This window comes from Punica granatum, chromosome 5 (assembly GCF_007655135.1).
Source record: "Punica granatum isolate Tunisia-2019 chromosome 5, ASM765513v2, whole genome shotgun sequence".
NCBI classification, from domain to species: Eukaryota; Viridiplantae; Streptophyta; class Magnoliopsida; order Myrtales; family Lythraceae; genus Punica; species Punica granatum.
The window spans coordinates 30,447,721-30,464,138 of NC_045131.1; the positions used below are offsets into that span (position 1 = coordinate 30,447,721).

The window sequence follows — 16,418 nt, forward strand, 5'->3', positions numbered from 1 at the left end:
ACATTTAAAAAGAAAAAGGAAAAAAAAACCGCTGACATTCTGAAAGTGGAGTTAATGCAGCAAAGCAATGGTCCCTCTCCATCTGTTTGACAATCAGAAACTCCCGCCACCCACTTGCTCCTGTTGCTGCTGCTGCCGCCTGTTCTTCTTCTTCGAAGTTATTGCTTATGGTCCCTTTTATATCATCGCGATCGATCCGATGCGAAGCACCGATTATCGATCTCTGCACAGTAATTTACTATTACATCGCGCATCAAAACAATTAGGCTATCAAATCAGAGTACGCCGGTCCTTCATTGCACATATCTGCTCTGTACGCAATGGACGTAAGAATTAATGTCGAGAAACATAAAATTCAACAGGAAAGAGAGATATGCCATGAGGTCAACCTGTTAGTTATCGAAATTTCGTTTGAGTCACTAAAAAATCATAACGGACGAAATGTAGCTATTCAGTGACCTGTACCGTTTGTATGGCCGAACTTTATCTCGTGAACTTGCAGGATGTTCAGCTAGTGGGACGATCCGAATAGGAGTTGTTATTAGGAAGGAAAACTTAGGGGGGCAGGGAATCGTCCGTACGAGCCCACGGGGCAATGCAAAGAACCCAATTATGTTCAGATTAACAGAGAGGCCGATCAGAAACAGATCTAAATCAGTTGAGAGAGAGCCCAAAAGATTCATTTCTTTCTCTCTTTGCCGTTTCAGCCCTTCTCTCTCTCTCTCTCTCTCTCCCTCTCTCTCTCTCTCTCTCTCTCTCTCTCTCTGTTTCTCTCTCTTCCTTCTCTCTCTCTCTCTCTCTCTCTCTCTCTCTCTCTGCGAGTGCGCTTTCGATCCTTCTCTCTCCCCTCGAAACGGAAATGCGAGCCCTAACTTCCCAGAGGAACCGTCGAATCACATGAATTCTCCTGCCCCGCAATCCATACTTTTGTCGGTGAATTGTTGAGTTGATTGCGCGGCATTGTCTTCTCTCTGCACAGCACAGGCCGGCGGTTCCGATCACAATCTGGGAAGGAAGGGGCTAGGAGGAGCTCAATCGGCACGCATCGGTATGTCATCGCTACAATTTCCTGGTAAGTCTCTGGATTACGTTCTGGTTGCTTCTTGGTTTTTGCCTGCGATTGGTTTGAGTCTGTTCAACGCAACGCCATTGGCGATTATCATCGGTTTTCTGAATTTCCGTTGCATTCGTTGCTGTATTGGGACATCAGTTGCCTCCGCGAGCGGCATCCGCTAGAAACCTTCGCGAATGCTAGAAATGAGGTCAATTGATTTTTGTATTCGGCTGTCATTGTGAATTCGCGTTGGGCATTATTTTCTGATCGATGGATCTGTCTTAGATAGTCAGAAGTCAGATAGATTGAACTGTCTTGAGTCTCTCGACCTCTTGACCTAGGCAGTAGGCTCCCCCCTTATTGAATTGCCGACTGCCAAGAGCAAGGCTTTCCAGGGATGGATGGTTTATGCTGGATATACCTTCCAAGACTGCAAATGTACTGGTGCTTTGAGGCGTATGTATGCCTTCGACTCTCAACAAGTCACTTTTTTTTATGCCCATTTTGGAGAATTTCACAGCTTTCGCTCTTTTAACTACTTCTGTCCCGAAATATTTTCGTGGAAATAAATACCTTACCAGTCAACAAATAGGGGCAAGGGCCGACTGATTGATCACTCATCAGGGTGTATCAGGCCATGCCCTGACTGCTCTTTTAGTGGTGAAAGTTTTCCAAACTTATGGAGCAGGCAGTGTGTACGTTTAAGATAAACATCTTGAATCGGCTTAAGGAATGCAAATGTTAGAACATAGTAGATGCATCGGCATTTCATTGTGACAGTCCTTAGCCGTTAGTTTCGCTATAGCTGACACCGTTTGTGGTGCTCTCTTAGTGCATAGCTGTCCCTTGGACTTATTTTCTGTCATTCCATTGATCATGCAGGGATACTGATCTTTAAAGGCTTGCTCGAGTCCAATAGCATAGCTTCTCATAGATTTGCATAATTTCAAGAAGCTTAGAGTGGGTAAGAAGTTGCAGCCCAGCATTTCTCAGGGATCAGTATTCCGTCAAATTTGTGTATGGTGCATTCAGTAATTACAGAGGTTACATTACTCATAATTGTGCCCTGGCTTCCGAGTTTCCATCTCTAGCCCACCTAAATCCGCCTGCTCTGATGTAAGTACAAATTCATCATTTTATCTTGCTTGTCCAAACTTAAATACTTTCTTTCATGAATGGTCAGACTCATAGAGGCCTTCTTGACTTTTGGTTTGTCCACTATTTTTCGCAGATTGCCGATACCTTGGTGGTACTGGTGGGAGGATGGCTATACGTTCCGAAGAGGAGCAAACTGAGGATTACCTCTTCAAGATAGTTTTGATTGGGGATTCAGCTGTTGGGAAATCGAATTTGCTCGCCAGATTCGCGCGAAATGAATTCTATCCAAATTCCAAATCTACTATCGGGGTAGAATTTCAAACTCAAAAGATGGATATTAATGGGAAGGAAATAAAGGCACAGATTTGGGACACGGCTGGTCAGGAAAGATTCAGGGCTGTCACATCTGCATATTACCGAGGAGCAGTTGGAGCGCTTTTGGTGTATGATATTAGTAGACGCCAAACTTTTGAGAGTGTTGGTAGATGGCTTAACGAACTTCATAGTAAGTCCACGAATATCTCCTTTTGGTCAATTTGATATATTACCTGTCCGTGTTTAATGCTAGTTTTCTCACAATTCTTGTATAGATACTCTTACGAGTTGAAAGTGCTGGTGCCTCTTCCCTTTTATTGTGTTGTGCAAATCTAAAGCTACATTTCTCTCTCTCTCTCTTTCTCACTGTGCGTGTAAATTATTACGAAATTGCTGTTTATCGATGTTATCTAACCCTTTACTGAAGTCGATGGTCATTTTTCTCAACGTTTCTCATCTTAGACTTCAAATGAACAATTTCGAATGTTTTCCTCTGACCATCTCATATAGAGTCATGTCTGGATCTTCCATTGCCATTGAATGGCAATGCAAAATATTACTTTCAACAGTGTGTTGCACATGTTGATGAGGGGTATCCTTTTTATTGAACAGCTCATTCTGACATGAATGTGGTAACGATTCTTGTCGGGAACAAGTCAGATCTTAAGGATGCGAGGGAGGTGACCACTGCTGAAGGAAAATCGCTGGCTGAGGCCCAGGGTCTCTTCTTCATGGAAACCTCAGCTCTCGATTCCTCAAATGTCTCTGCTGCCTTCCGAACAGTGGTTGAAGAGATCTACCACATACTGAGCCGGAAAGTTATGGCTTCTCATGAACTGAAGAAGCAGGATCCTGCATCACTGAGTAACGGAAGGACCGTTGTCATACAGGGAGAAGGAAGCAATGAAGCGGATCAGGCACAGAAGAAAGGTGGGTGTTGCTCATCCTAGTCTCCTCAAAATGCAAAGAAACTTCAACGATTATGAGTTCCTTCTGCTTGCTCTCCTATGGCGCTTCATCTGCTTGCCAGCCGCTCAAGCTTTCATTCATTTCTTCTTCGTCTTCTCCGAGTGCCCTGTATCTCAGTCGTGTTGAATTATAACGACTAAAAGCGACACTTTGTTTTATGAGATGTTGATGGGTCAAAGAGGTGGGGAGAGGGGGATACTGAAGAAGGTGGAAGGATTGTGTATCTTGTGTGGGAGGATTGAACAAAGTTTGGTATATGACAAAAAGTATTGGCAATTTCTGGTGATCTGCTCTGTTTTTTGTTTTAAGGATCCTTTGCTTGTACAGAAGTTTGTTTTGTGTCCTGAAAGTTTTGCCTGCCGACCACTTTGCACAGTGAAGTTTGCCTCTCGGTACCGATTGGCACCCTCTTCTATCGCGTTTTAACCTCATTCCAACGCTCTGCTCTGCCCTCTGAACTTATTATGACCATTCGCACCCTGAAAATATATACCGGTTTATGATTCTTTCCGGTAGTGTTTATTAGGAAAATCTTCACATTGTCTATAAATTGATCATCTTCTTGGAATAAGACAGAAAAAAGTTAATTAGTTTTGTAGGTTGGCAGCATGTGAATCACGTGCACTATCTAGATTGCAAGCAGTCGATAAAAAAATAAAATGAGTGAACAAGGAGAAAATATGTCAACCACTTATAATGCATATATAAATGGAAAAAAATATAATTAAAAAAAGGACGAATAAAAAAAGAAGAATAATAGTAGTGTCGTGATCAAATCTTCAACTGAGGCGTTTTAGTTTGATTCTTACTCATAAATTGTAATACTTTTTGTGTTCCTTAATTTATTTATAAAATTTTTATATAAGTCAACTTATACTCGTTCTATTTTCCCAATGGTGGTAGCAAATTCTTTGCAATCAATTAATTTTTTAATAATTTTATGTGTAACATTATTTTATATATATTTACTTTGACTATAATTTCATCATTCTTATTGCAATTTTCATTTATATTCAAATGAATCTTTCTTCAGTTACATATTCAAATAAATCTTAATAATCCAATTAAATATATATCTAACTTATTATACATGCGTGTAGCGCACATGGTGCATCTTGTTTTTTTATATACGTCTCTCTATTTTTACTTAGACCCACTCATAAGAGTATTGTAAAAAGTAAAAACAAACCCGCTCCTTTTTTTTTTATAAGTAAAGAAGAAAAAAGAAATTTTGGAAAAAACTAAAAAAAACTTAGGGAAAAAGGAAAGAAAAAAGGGGGACAAACAAACAATTTCGAAGACGTCAAGAAGGTTCTCAGACGGTTTGTTTTGTTGCCACGTGTCCAAAACCCATTGCACCATCGCCATTGATGTCGAGTCCAAAGAGAGAGCTCTGGTCTGGAAACCCAACTCGAAGAAGAAACGTCTTTCAATCCTCCTCGTACCCGAAGTCGATGGTCGATCCCAAAAGTCTCCACTGATTCTCCGATTCTCTCCGAGAAAAGCTCCTCCCGTTTCTGGCGATCGATCAATCGGTTTGGCTTTGCTTCACATTGGTGGGACCTTGGACCGCCGATCCCGAGCTGACCGGACGGGCGGAGCCGAAATTGGGGATTTAGGGTTGGGAGCTGCCTGGAGAAATGGGGAGACTGTACATACAGAATCTGATCGGGGAGAAGATCTTCAAATGCAAGTACTGCCGGGTTGACTCAGCTTCTCACGACGACATCATCTCCAAGGACTTCCGCGGCCGCTTCGGCCGGGCTTACCTTTTCAAAAATGCGTGAGCCCCCCACTCCCCCTCCAAATCCCCTTTTAATTAAACAGCTAATTGAATAATTTATACGATTTTCACTTGTCACTTGTTACGTTGAATTGTTATTATTTCGATTTTCTGGTGAATTTCTTCTTCTATGCTTTTCCGCCTTTTCCAATCCAATGGTATCAATGTTATGGAAAAATTGAGCCGAACCAACCGAACAGATTCTGTAAAAGGTTGTGAGATTGTTTGCAAACAAAATAAGCAATTAATCGCAGCTAATGGCAGTCCAAGTTCGGTTTTCTTGGGTTGGGAATGATGGTGTAGTCGGATGTCTCCTTAGGACTATTTCTTTAATGTGTTTTCTCCAATTCGTGTTAAAGGTTGCATTTCCTGTCTTTATCTATGTTTTCCTCTGTTATCTTCCCAATTGGAGCGTTGCTTAAGACTTAAGACACTTAGCTTGTCGTCCAAGAAAGGGGCAGAGTATGATATGATGCATCATTGCTAAGAGTGGAATCTTTTAGGGTGAACATCTCTCTTGGGCCCAGTGAAAATCGCAATCTTACAACCGGGCTCCACATCGTGAACGACATCTATTGCAGCTCTTGCCAACAGATTCTGGGCTGGAGATATGTAAGTTTCAGCTGAACCTTCACACCGTGTCTAGTGCAAAATCACTATCATTTATCGTGAACGACGGGGTTGTTATGAATCCCCAACCGCAGATGTACCTGGATAATTGTAGACTATCAAATCTCTAAATTTATGGGCTTCAGCTCGAATTTTAAAAGACTGGTGCATCCCTTTTGTCTTTCTTGTTTGGAAACACTCTTCCTTTTGCTTGATTCCAGGAAAAGAGAGATTGTTTACACTGGAAGATTGGGATTTTGCCTCTATTACATGTATATTAACCCGACAAAAAAGTCGTTGTTTAGATGAAATACCATTTCTTATGTTAAGTCATTATCACTTTTACATGTCCTTTGGGTTTTTCTGCTGGATTGTTGCAATTTCCAGGAGAAAGCCTACGAAGAAAGCGAGAAGTACAAAGAAGGGCTTTACATCCTCGAGAAGGAAAGAATGCTGAAGGATGGATGGTGACCCTGCAGGTAGATATCTCGATTGTCAGAAGTAGACTTTTTTTCCCAGCCAACAAAACCATCCTTCATAAGTTTCGATGAGGTTTGTTGGCTGTCAGGTAGAGAAGGCTATTTCCTTGGCAACTTACTACTTCAGTAAGACTAGAAAGACTTTTTGAGTATATGATTCTAAGCTTGTAACTCAAACATTTCTCATCGATTAGCTTTCGAGACACGAAACATCTTAATCGGGAGTTATTCCTTTGAACCTATGCACTTCTGTAGGTTGGTCGAATTCCAGTCTCTGTGAACTGTTAAGAAGCTGAACAAATTGGTTCGCTGTCTATTCTGAAACTTTTGATTGGGATGGCTCGTGTCGGAGTTAATGTATCATTTAGTGATGATAACCAAGCTCGACTCTCTTCTCGATTACTCCCAGTCGATCCTCTGAGGGTCCGTTTTGCAGTTGATGAGGAAGGGGACCGCTCTTGCCTGAATAGAAAGCTACTCCTATAAGTGGCAAATGGGAAGGAGACTGGTAGCCCATATGAAAGTGATATCTGGTGATGGAATTTTGGATGAGAGACTCAAATATGGCCAGAAAAAACACTTTCAAGGATGATTTGTTATTTGATCATTTACTAGTGGCTGCTATTCATGGCCAGAATCGGCTCGAATTTGAGGCACGTGGCTCAGGTCCACTTCCTTTTTGGTGCGATAAGCTAGGCCCTTGTGATTTGATTTAATCACAGTTGTAGATTTTCATGATTAATTAGTGACGAATATTCACCGGTATATACACCGTGTGGAATGACATTTTCATTTTTGTTCGATTTAATAAGGAATCGAAATTCTACTCCGTTTGCTTCTATTTGGTTCATTGTCTACGGAATTGGACTCAAATTTCAATATACAATAATTATTTGCAATACTTCAAGTGAAAAATTAACAAATATCCATGTGATTCAATATTAGTGTGATTTTAAAATAACATTTTAATTTAATTCTATCCACAACAAAACAAAATATTTCATACAAAGTCAAAGAGTAGATCCCATATATAATCATTTATATCATTCTTTTTCAAAATCAAAATTTAATTTTAAAATCATACTTTGAAACCAAACGCAGCACTAATCTTTCTATCAATTTATTGTTAAGTGACCATTTACAGGATTTTCTTTTTATTTTTTAATCAATTTTTAGTCCAAAATTAGATTAAAAAATAAAATAAATTAATTTTGACTCCCCTTCCTCATTCCCTATCCCAAGGAATGGGTGATTCCCCAATGTGAGGGAATTGATTCTCCTGTATAAGGGAATCGATTTCCTAAACCAAACACCTACAATCGGAATATTCCGTTCCAATTATTCCGATTACCCCTTATTTTTTCATGAACCAAACGGATAATCTTGGATTACATAATTCACTGCACCGATGATTGAGTCGGTCCTGCAGTGACAACGACAGGATACCATCAAATTTGACAGCAAGTCCAATTCTTCGCAAGAAAGTTCAGAACTCAGCATCTGAAGCTGAAGAAATCGCACCATTGTCTAAATCATCATCGTTAGAGCATCATAATATGAAATTTAGCGGTCATTTACATAATAAAACACATCCCGTTACCGATACATAAATCTTGTACTAAGCTGCAGTGACACAATGAGACGATTAAAATCATAAGCAGCGACATATTACAATTTACACCAATCTCATTTATCACACATAAATCAATCAGATCCTTAATGATGTTGAAATGGTACAATTTCCGTGTAAATAAAAGCGCGGTAAAGAGTGTATACACCTAGTGAGAAAACATCAGTTTTAAGAAATTTTACAGCGAAACAGAAAAGAGAAGAAACCGGAACAGGAGAATTCAAGGAATGGTCTGTGTTTTTCCTATGTATCGCCTGTATCATCGAAAGAAAAGCATGATACAATTCCATTCGCCCGGGAATCTGATTTTACATCGAAGAAGAAAACCTAATTAAGAGGTAGTTTAAAGAAAAGCTCCTATAACCCCTCGGGCTTCAATGCTGTGATTAATTAGTCCTCCAAAATAAGCGAACAAACCAATCGGCTCTATAACACCCTCACCAGACAAGAATGACGATCCTCTGCACGATTTACTGAATTCAACTCTCCTATGATTGATTACATAGACTGTCGATATCTGCATAACATTCTAGGCAGCAATCCCTGGGAAACACAAAAATAATGACCAAAGAGCGCATAAGCTTCGGCTTTTTAAAAAAAAAAAAAAAAAAAACTAATCAAGTCTTTGAGAGCAGATCACAATAAAATTTTCTTGATTCAAGTAGTAAAATAGCCGATTTTCATTTGCACATATAGAGCATGGGATAATGCTAGCAAATAAGGTAATATTCAAAGAAGCCATGGGAAAGGAAGTAAAGAAAATCGAGCATAAAGGAATTGGGTGAAGAGAACCAAACTTACCTCTACTTGACTGTTTATTAACAACGCCATAACCACCAACGTACCCAGCAGAGTTCACGTTCCTCACATCCGAAGCTGCAGTGCTGAGTCCAAAACTGAATGGACTGGAACCCACGAGATCAGAAGGTGGTGATGATTTCCATGTCGAATCGCCAAAAACTGAACTATTCTCATACAAGTCTTTGTAAGGTCCATCGTAGCTGTTTCTCTCAGGAGAGAAACCTGTAGATTTGTTTCTTCTGAAAATCCCTGCTCCTGGAGCAAAACTGTTATCAGCACTACTGAATCTAATATTATCAATGTTCGGCACAGAAATAGCTCCTCCACCTTGATTAGAGCTGGACCATATTGAACTGCCATTTCCGAAACAACCGAATCCTGGCGAACTCCCTGTCCCAGTTTCTCTAATTGAAGTGGGATTAAGACCCTCAGTTCCCCACAAACTTTGATTTGTAGGGCTCAGCATAGACCCCATTCGTCCACTGTTACCCATGTAGCTACCATTGTACCTATTCAGTGTCCAATTGTTTGAAGGATTCATAATCCCCTGGCCATAGCCGAGACTCGAGCTAAAGTTACCATTTATCCCATGGACAGGGTTGGAGACTTGATCAACACTAGGCCCCAACCCTAAAGTGGGACCTGGTTGCGGGACTCCAGCACGACCAATTGCTCTGACTCCACACCCAACTACTGAGCTCGGCCCGTATCCCTGACCGAATCCATTCAGGTTGAGGAATCCGATGCTAAATCTACCTAGATTGTTGTTGTTATAACCGGTGCTGCCCCCACCCAGTTGGCCTCGGGTGGGCCCTGGAGACAGTTCCTTAGGGATGGCCCGCTTGACCTCAACCATCTTCCCGTTGAGCTCGTGGAAGCTCTTCTGAAGGACTCTATCAACCGCTTCCTCGGAGTCATAGGTTATGAACCCGAATCCTCTAGGCCTCTGGGTGTTGTGATCGTACATCACCACCACGTCTGTGATGGTCCCGAATCTATCAAAGTACCTCTTGAACTCTCCTTCAGTCACATTCGATGCTAACCCTCCCACAAAGATCTTCCTAGTTCGGATAGGCCCCGGCCCAGGGGACCCATGGTTGCTGCTGCTGCTGCTGATACCATTCCTGCTTGGGGTGCTCTGATCATCCCTGGGAACAGCCTTCTTTGCCTCAACCTGATCATTTACGAGTAGCAATTAGTCAAAGGATCTTAATGCTACTGACTGATACAGACTAGAAATAGATTACACATTGAGTTCCTAAAATGTAATTAGATTCATTAAAATTTCAATCCATCATATGCAGAAGCTCTAATATATCTCCAAATCTCGGTATCCTATTCTATGCTAGTAATTGTCTACTTGTGCCAAGACATACCAGCACGTTTCCAAACATAAGTTCCTGTTCTATCTCCGACATAAATTCATCTAACTTGGTCAGTGAAAGACTGAGAGGAGCAGATAATCTCTCTATACTGCACCAATGGAGCTCGACATGAAGAAGGATAGCAACACCTTCTTCTTCTTCTTTACAAATCGTATCATTTCTTAAAAAAATCAAGAGTAGAAAATTGTAATGCAGCTAACCAAAGGGCTTGAAAAACCGTGTTTGACAGTCAAATTCTGCTGTAAGGAACTTACGGTTCTCCCATCTATGACATGCTTCTCGAGGACAACTCGCTCCGCAACAGAAGGATCAGCAAAGACCACGAAGCCAAACCCGCGGGCACGACCTGTCGCTCGATCTTTCATTATCACAGCCTCGATGACCTCCCCGAAACTCTCAAAATACTCCCTAAGCCGGTCCTCATTCGTGTCCCACGAAATCCCGCCAATGAACAGCTTCCCGGTCTCCATCGAGATCCTTCACCTGATCACAGCAGAGCAATCATCAATTCAATCCCACAGAAGTCAGAATTCTCCAAATCGTTCGGTTTGGCATTAATTGTTAGCTCATCAGGGAAAATAACATCATCAAACATCGGATCTATTCATCAGCAATAAAACAGGACAGTAACAGACGAAGAAACAAGAAAAAACATTGCCTACTCCTGTTCCGTAGCCATCCGATGATACAGAATTCCACACAATATCTCAGATTAATACCCGACAAGACAAATCAAAATGCAGATGAACCGACAAGAGCCTCACCCCTCAAAGAGAAATCACCAAACGCTTGGGGCTCTGAATCAATCCAAGAACAGGGGACCGCGATCGGGATTTCTGAGAATTCAGCATCAAGAACCAATATACAACATCAGACAAGCAAAGAACCGATGACCCAGAATCGGTTTTAGCTCAGATGGAAAGCAAAAGCAGCGATTTAAGAATTCCCAACACCAAAAAAAAAAAAATTACCGAATGGGAGAGGATCCAGAAGAGAGTTTTGGAAGATGAGAATCTCAAGATCTGAGAGGATGCATAATAAGAAAGAAGAGGGCAGAGACAGCCCTCCTTTTTTTCTTTTTGGCTCCTTTTTTTTTTCCCCCCCTTCTCCTTCCTCTACCTCTCTTCCTTTATGATGTCCAATGGGAGAGATTGAATTCCAAAAGCTTCGGATAAATACAGATATAGATTCCGCGTGTTACTGATTGTCAGTGAAATCCTGTGATCGGATGGAGAGGAGGAGGCGGAGGAAGGAGGAAGGTAGAGAACAAGATTTGATTGAGAGGAAGATGACGATGATGAAGAAGAAGAAAATGAGCAGAGGCAAAAAAAAAAATTTGTATATATTTATACGTGCAGGGTGTATATGCATTATATATATATATATATATATTGTCTGAAAGAGAGAGAGAGAGAGGGGTTGGGCTGTGGGCTGTCTATCCTCTCCCGTGGTGTAAGAGAGAGCTGTTAACGAAGACGATAGATGAAGATGGTGACTTCCCACAATTCATTTTCTTAAAAAAAAAAATTGATTTTTTATTATTTTTCAAAAAAAAAACTTATAACTTTACAACCAACGCTAGTTAAAACGGTCTAACGTTTATTCCTCTTAAATAGATTTCGAGTTCAAATCTTGTGAATATAAAAAATTCTTGACTGGAAAGTTTTATCTTTTTAATTGGTCAAATCAATTAAATTAGACTAGTCGAGTCCCTTAGACTTTTGAATATTATGATACATAGCGAAAAAAAAGTCACTAGGTGTTCTTAGTTTATAGTTTGTAAAAATCCTCACTTCAGCATCATATTGCAGAGGCGGACAGTGCTTTCAATTAGTTTGGATTTCTTGCACCCGAACTGCACTTAACGTTTGCAAATAGCAATGCGTCTTACTATGTAAGACACGTGGTTGTTGAAACTGATAATTTTCTTTTGGTGAGACCTATGTCGGCTTATTTTTTGAGACTATAAATTTCAAATTCCTGCATTACAGATAAATTCCGTTCATTGAGAGTTCAGTTTCTCGTAGAACATTACTCTCGGAGCTAAAATTTATGATTTTTTAATGAACGTGGATTGATTCGTCTAGGTACGCGCTTGATCCTGTTAAACAAGGTGTAGGATTCATGTATTGTGAATTGAGAAAATTTACGCTATGAGAGGTCTATCATCAGTGCGTCGAGCCAACTCGATTTGGATGGTAATGCACTCCGAAAAAATTTGTGATTTTTCATTTTGTAGATAATGAGGAAAAGGACATGGAAAAAATTACTGGGGAAACTCGTGTTGGACTTTTCTTGTCAAAAATGGCCCCTGATTTGTAGGGATACTGTAAGAAGTTAGTTTTTTTGACTTAAAAAGGAACAAATCTATCTTGTAAGGACACCCAACAAGCTAACTGTTCTCTCCTTTCCTCCTCCTTTTCAGGGAAAAAGGAAAATAAATAAATTTCATAATTATTTTCTTCTTATTTTTCTTGTCCACTAGTCTTAGTATTAACTTAGGTTTGATATTTATGCCTGTTTGTTAGACTCTAAAAAATTGAAAATAAATTTGAGGAGTTTCAAATACCATCATTATCAGACGGGTCAATCTTGTGATAACAATGTTGGTACAACCGAATCAATTTGTGTAACTTGGATATTCTTGCGAAAATTGTCGTATATATGCATAGTTCTCATATGTGCAGATTACTTAGGCTCGTCTTCGATTTGGTGCCCCGATCTAAGGTTGAAGTTGAACAATTGATCATTAAATTAAAGAATACATAAAGTTCAAATAATTATTCCTTTTACCATTAAAAAGAAAAAGGAGATTCCATCTATAGTTTTACGCTCACCATCATTTTTTTTGAATAATTTGGGCATGACTACATCTTTAATGAAAAAGGGAGGTGGCAAAGTAAATAAATGATTTCTTCAAAGGGAGGTAAGGATTGAACAAGTTTGCTCGGATGCTATACCCTTTTTCGTTTTTTTTTTCCACTTTATCTCTTTTTTGATAAATTACAATCATTACACTATTCAAATTTCTTCGTAAATCGTAATTTTCATGTTAGTTATCTCGAGCATATTCACCTTCAATTAATCTTTGATTATGGTGTTATTGGATAACTTGAACGTTGAGGAGATCGAATTAATTTTGGCTATCGACGCTCTTCGCATCATCTACCGGCTGGGAGAAAAGAAAACGAACTAGTTAATTTCTCAGGTTGAATTTTTATTTGCTCAAATGAATATTTAATATTTTTGTGTAATAATAATGAAATAATAATTAAAAATAGGCAGAGAAAAAGGGAGAATCTTGTGGCTTATATAAAATATGAGAGAAATAAATATTAATACGAAGAGATGTGAGAGACAGAAGGGAGTGTTTGTGCATCCACGAACTATAACTATATATCGCTCAAACTATAACTTAATCAGTGACTCTTTGGCTTTTTCCTTTTTTCAAATTTTATTTATATATTTGTTTCTAAAATAAAATTGACAAGCTGTTGAATCTATTATAAGTATTTCAAGTAGAGTTCTTGCGATAAGAGACTTCTACTCTTGCAAATGGAGCATGTGACATCACCATTTTTTATAAATGTCCAACTCAAGATTATAAAAAAGTCATAGTGTCCTGCACTAAAAATATTTTTTTTCTAAATATCATTATATTTATGCTTTAAAGAAAACAGAAACGGGCCCGTTTGGTTTAATTTTTTTTTAACTCTACTTAATTCTATTTCACTTATCTTCAACACAATTATTCCTTTTCTTTTTTTCTTTAATTTTTTTAACCATTCAATTCAATTTTTAATACTAAATTCTCTCAATTATTCATTACTTTTTTCACAATTTAACAACACAATAATTACCTTTTTTTAACTATTCATTAATTTTTCACACTTTTTCTCATAATTCAACAACACAATCATCACAAACTAATTAAAAGTAAAATTCAACTCTACTTAACTCTAAAATCAAACACAACCTAAAGATGTGCCACTAAGATTCAAAATTACATGAATGTACAGATAAAAAGAGAGCCAATTCATGACATCTACAACTGTCACTTCCGTAACAACATTGTATTGGGTTTGTTTAATGAAAATAATTATGAGATACCTTTATAACTTAAATGAAATCTCACGACGAAAACCTAACAGTGTATTCGATATATAAATTTAAAAAATTCAATTTGCGCGAGTCATATGACTAGTTATCATTATTTATGGCACTATAGATAATTAACCATTGTTTCTTATTTCTAATATTAACATCAAATCGTTTCTATTTGTCCTTAGCAGCTATAACAATTGCCCCAAAATGAATCGTTAATGAAGCACATGCGTATTTATAGCACTAGTTCGCAGTTAAGCCGAGGATTCTTGTTTGTGTTGAATGAATCGTACATGCGATATGTAGCCTTACATGGAAAATGTCCCCATTTATTCACCAAGTAAATATATGTTTGTTGGGCCATGTTTGACGGGAATTCTAGTGTTCATCAGCTGAACTTTCAGGTGGCTGAGTGCGTGTAAACTTTTTGCACCTGGACAACAACATTTTGTACTAGTGCAAAAATGTTTGACAAAAGTTTCATACAAATACAAAAAATTTTCGCACTTAAAGAACGATATTCCATACAAGTGCTGAAATCCAGTACTAAACTTTGTTCTATTTGTGCAAAGGTTTTGTACAAGTGCAGAAACTTTTCGCACAACTACCCTTTCATTTAGTACAAAAGAATTTCTCTTTACATAACATGTTTCTTGTATGAAATGTTATTATTCTTGAGCGAAAACCCTCGCACTTATAAAAAACTTCCTCGAAACTTTTCTGCACTTGTATGAAGTGCGAAAACTTCTTACACTTGGAGCAGCTGAACGCTTAGTCAAGGAACGCTAAAATTTCTGTATGTCTTGAATTCATAACAGATCTGGGAAGGAAAACAAAAAAGATCAAATGTACCTATCAAAAACATTATCAAGGGGAGATATTAGATAAGCGTTTGGCTAAAAAGTGGAAAAGGCATTTGAATTTCAAAATGATAAAATTAAGATATATTTTTACAGTTAAAGTGCTCATTATAATAAAAAAAGAGTATGGGACGGTGACACACATTCTTATTGATGAATTTAAAATTAATAATAATACGATGATAGAGGAAATCGATAGAGATATAATAAAGACTGTGGTGGTCATAGGCCAAGCCACAAATTTATTTCGAAGCACTCAAGAGATTACATAAAACAACTAACAACTAAACCTAGAAAACAAATGACATCAAAATATCATAGGAATCAAATCAAATCACATAAATTATACTAAATATTAACAACTCATTTTCTTTAATATGATTTTATTTTTTCAACTAGTTATTTCCTAAATAGTTAGTTCTATATCTCTAACACACCCCTTCAAGATGAACAAGAAGTGCACTGAAATGTTTATCTTGCACATAATTTTGCCTTCCATAATTTGTTGATCTGATCTATCAATCGAACAATGACTTTTATCTACAACCAAATTTTGCGATGACAAGAAAATGAGTTTCATCTATTCCAAAAGAGGCTCTGGATTCTTTTCATTATAACGGAGGCAATAAATACGTAAATCAATGCACGTAACAAAGAAGTGCTAATGTAATTGATAGTCGCAGCAATCCTGATCAGACTGCTTTGATACTGTGAAGAAATTAAATAATATTAATAATAATAATAGAAGAGATAGAGATATAAAGGTTATGGTGTCATAGCCCAAACCACGAATTAATTTTGAAGCATCAAGGGATTATATAAAACAAGATGCTTATTTATGAGCACAATGAACAACTAAATCTAGAACACAACTTATATCAAAATATCATAGTAATCAAATCAAAACATAGAAATTATTCTAAAAGATAACTACTCGTTTTATTTGATAAGATTTTATTTTTTCAACCAACTATTTCCTAATTAGTTGGATCTATATTTCAACACTTACCTCATTATCTAGAGATTTCAAGTTCGATTTCCATAAAGAGATCATTCGTGCCTCTTTATTATTTAGGTTTTACTATTTCCTTATATTAGACTTAGAGATTTCCTTTGTAACTCAAAAAAATGTTTATTTTAACTCACTAAAAAATTTCTTTTCTGAAGTAAAATAAAATTAGATAACGTTGATCAAATTTAATCTACACTACCAATTACTGTGACATGCATTATACAGTTCAGGCGATCATTATGAAATCATTTTGGCTTATGTAAAGTAGATCAATTTGTCCTTTTTTTTTCCTTTGCTAATACGGAATTTATGAGATGCA

The 16,418-nt window shown here is 38.0% G+C and overlaps 3 protein-coding genes across 6 annotated transcripts; 2 read left to right on the forward strand and 1 right to left on the reverse strand.

Moving 5' to 3' along the window:
• The first annotated feature begins 724 nt into the window (after positions 1-724).
• Positions 725-3,765, forward strand: LOC116207485 (ras-related protein RABA5a). Its single transcript, XM_031540444.1, has 4 exons — positions 725-1,072; positions 1,937-2,170; positions 2,286-2,657; positions 3,080-3,765. Exons 3-4 carry the CDS (start codon positions 2,318-2,320, stop codon positions 3,415-3,417), a joined length of 678 nt encoding a protein of 225 aa, XP_031396304.1. The 5' UTR covers positions 725-1,072; positions 1,937-2,170; positions 2,286-2,317; the 3' UTR covers positions 3,418-3,765.
• A 1,032-nt stretch (positions 3,766-4,797) lies between these two features.
• LOC116209441 (putative yippee-like protein Os10g0369500) lies at positions 4,798-7,072 on the forward strand. Of its 3 annotated transcripts, XM_031543080.1 has the most exons (5): positions 4,798-5,219; positions 5,723-5,831; positions 6,050-6,100; positions 6,216-6,307; positions 6,563-7,072. In XM_031543080.1, the coding sequence occupies exons 1-4, from the start codon at positions 5,077-5,079 to the stop codon at positions 6,297-6,299; spliced, it is 387 nt and encodes a 128-aa protein (XP_031398940.1). In that variant the 5' UTR covers positions 4,798-5,076; the 3' UTR covers positions 6,300-6,307; positions 6,563-7,072. The 3 variants fall into 3 exon arrangements, with proteins under 3 accessions (XP_031398940.1, XP_031398939.1, XP_031398941.1); XM_031543079.1 differs by lacking the exon at positions 6,563-7,072 and having other exon boundaries at positions 6,216-6,549; XM_031543081.1 differs by lacking the exon at positions 6,050-6,100 and having other exon boundaries at positions 4,802-5,219.
• An 880-nt stretch (positions 7,073-7,952) lies between these two features.
• LOC116208464 (heterogeneous nuclear ribonucleoprotein 1-like) lies at positions 7,953-11,486 on the reverse strand. 2 transcript variants are annotated; one of them, XM_031541931.1, is made up of 6 exons: positions 11,095-11,486; positions 10,888-10,959; positions 10,378-10,606; positions 9,066-9,912; positions 8,739-8,993; positions 7,953-8,480 (listed from the first exon to the last, which is right to left on the reverse strand). In XM_031541931.1, exons 3-6 carry the CDS (start codon positions 10,591-10,593, stop codon positions 8,467-8,469), a joined length of 1,332 nt encoding a protein of 443 aa, XP_031397791.1. In that variant the 5' UTR covers positions 10,594-10,606; positions 10,888-10,959; positions 11,095-11,486; the 3' UTR covers positions 7,953-8,466. The 2 variants fall into 2 exon arrangements, with proteins under 2 accessions (XP_031397791.1, XP_031397790.1); XM_031541930.1 differs by having other exon boundaries at positions 8,739-9,912.
• Positions 11,487-16,418: the final 4,932 nt, after the last annotated feature.

Bases quoted from the DNA above. Each gene is read 5' to 3' on its own strand.
- LOC116209441 (XM_031543080.1), top strand. From the start codon at position 5,077: ATGGGGAGACTGTACATACAGAATCTGATCGGGGAGAAGATCTTCAAA. The intron at 5,832-6,049 runs GTAAGTTTCAGC...GCTTGATTCCAG, and splicing joins AGATTCTGGGCTGGAGATAT to GAAAAGAGAGATTGTTTACA. The intron at 6,101-6,215 runs GTATATTAACCC...TGCAATTTCCAG, and splicing joins GGATTTTGCCTCTATTACAT to GAGAAAGCCTACGAAGAAAG.
- LOC116207485 (XM_031540444.1), top strand. From the start codon at position 2,318: ATGGCTATACGTTCCGAAGAGGAGCAAACTGAGGATTACCTCTTCAAG. The intron at 2,658-3,079 runs GTAAGTCCACGA...TTTATTGAACAG, and splicing joins ATGGCTTAACGAACTTCATA to CTCATTCTGACATGAATGTG.
- LOC116208464 (XM_031541930.1), bottom strand. From the start codon at position 10,593: ATGGAGACCGGGAAGCTGTTCATTGGCGGGATTTCGTGGGACACGAAT. The intron at 9,913-10,377 runs GTAAGTTCCTTA...GTAAATGATCAG, and splicing joins ATGTCATAGATGGGAGAACC to GTTGAGGCAAAGAAGGCTGT.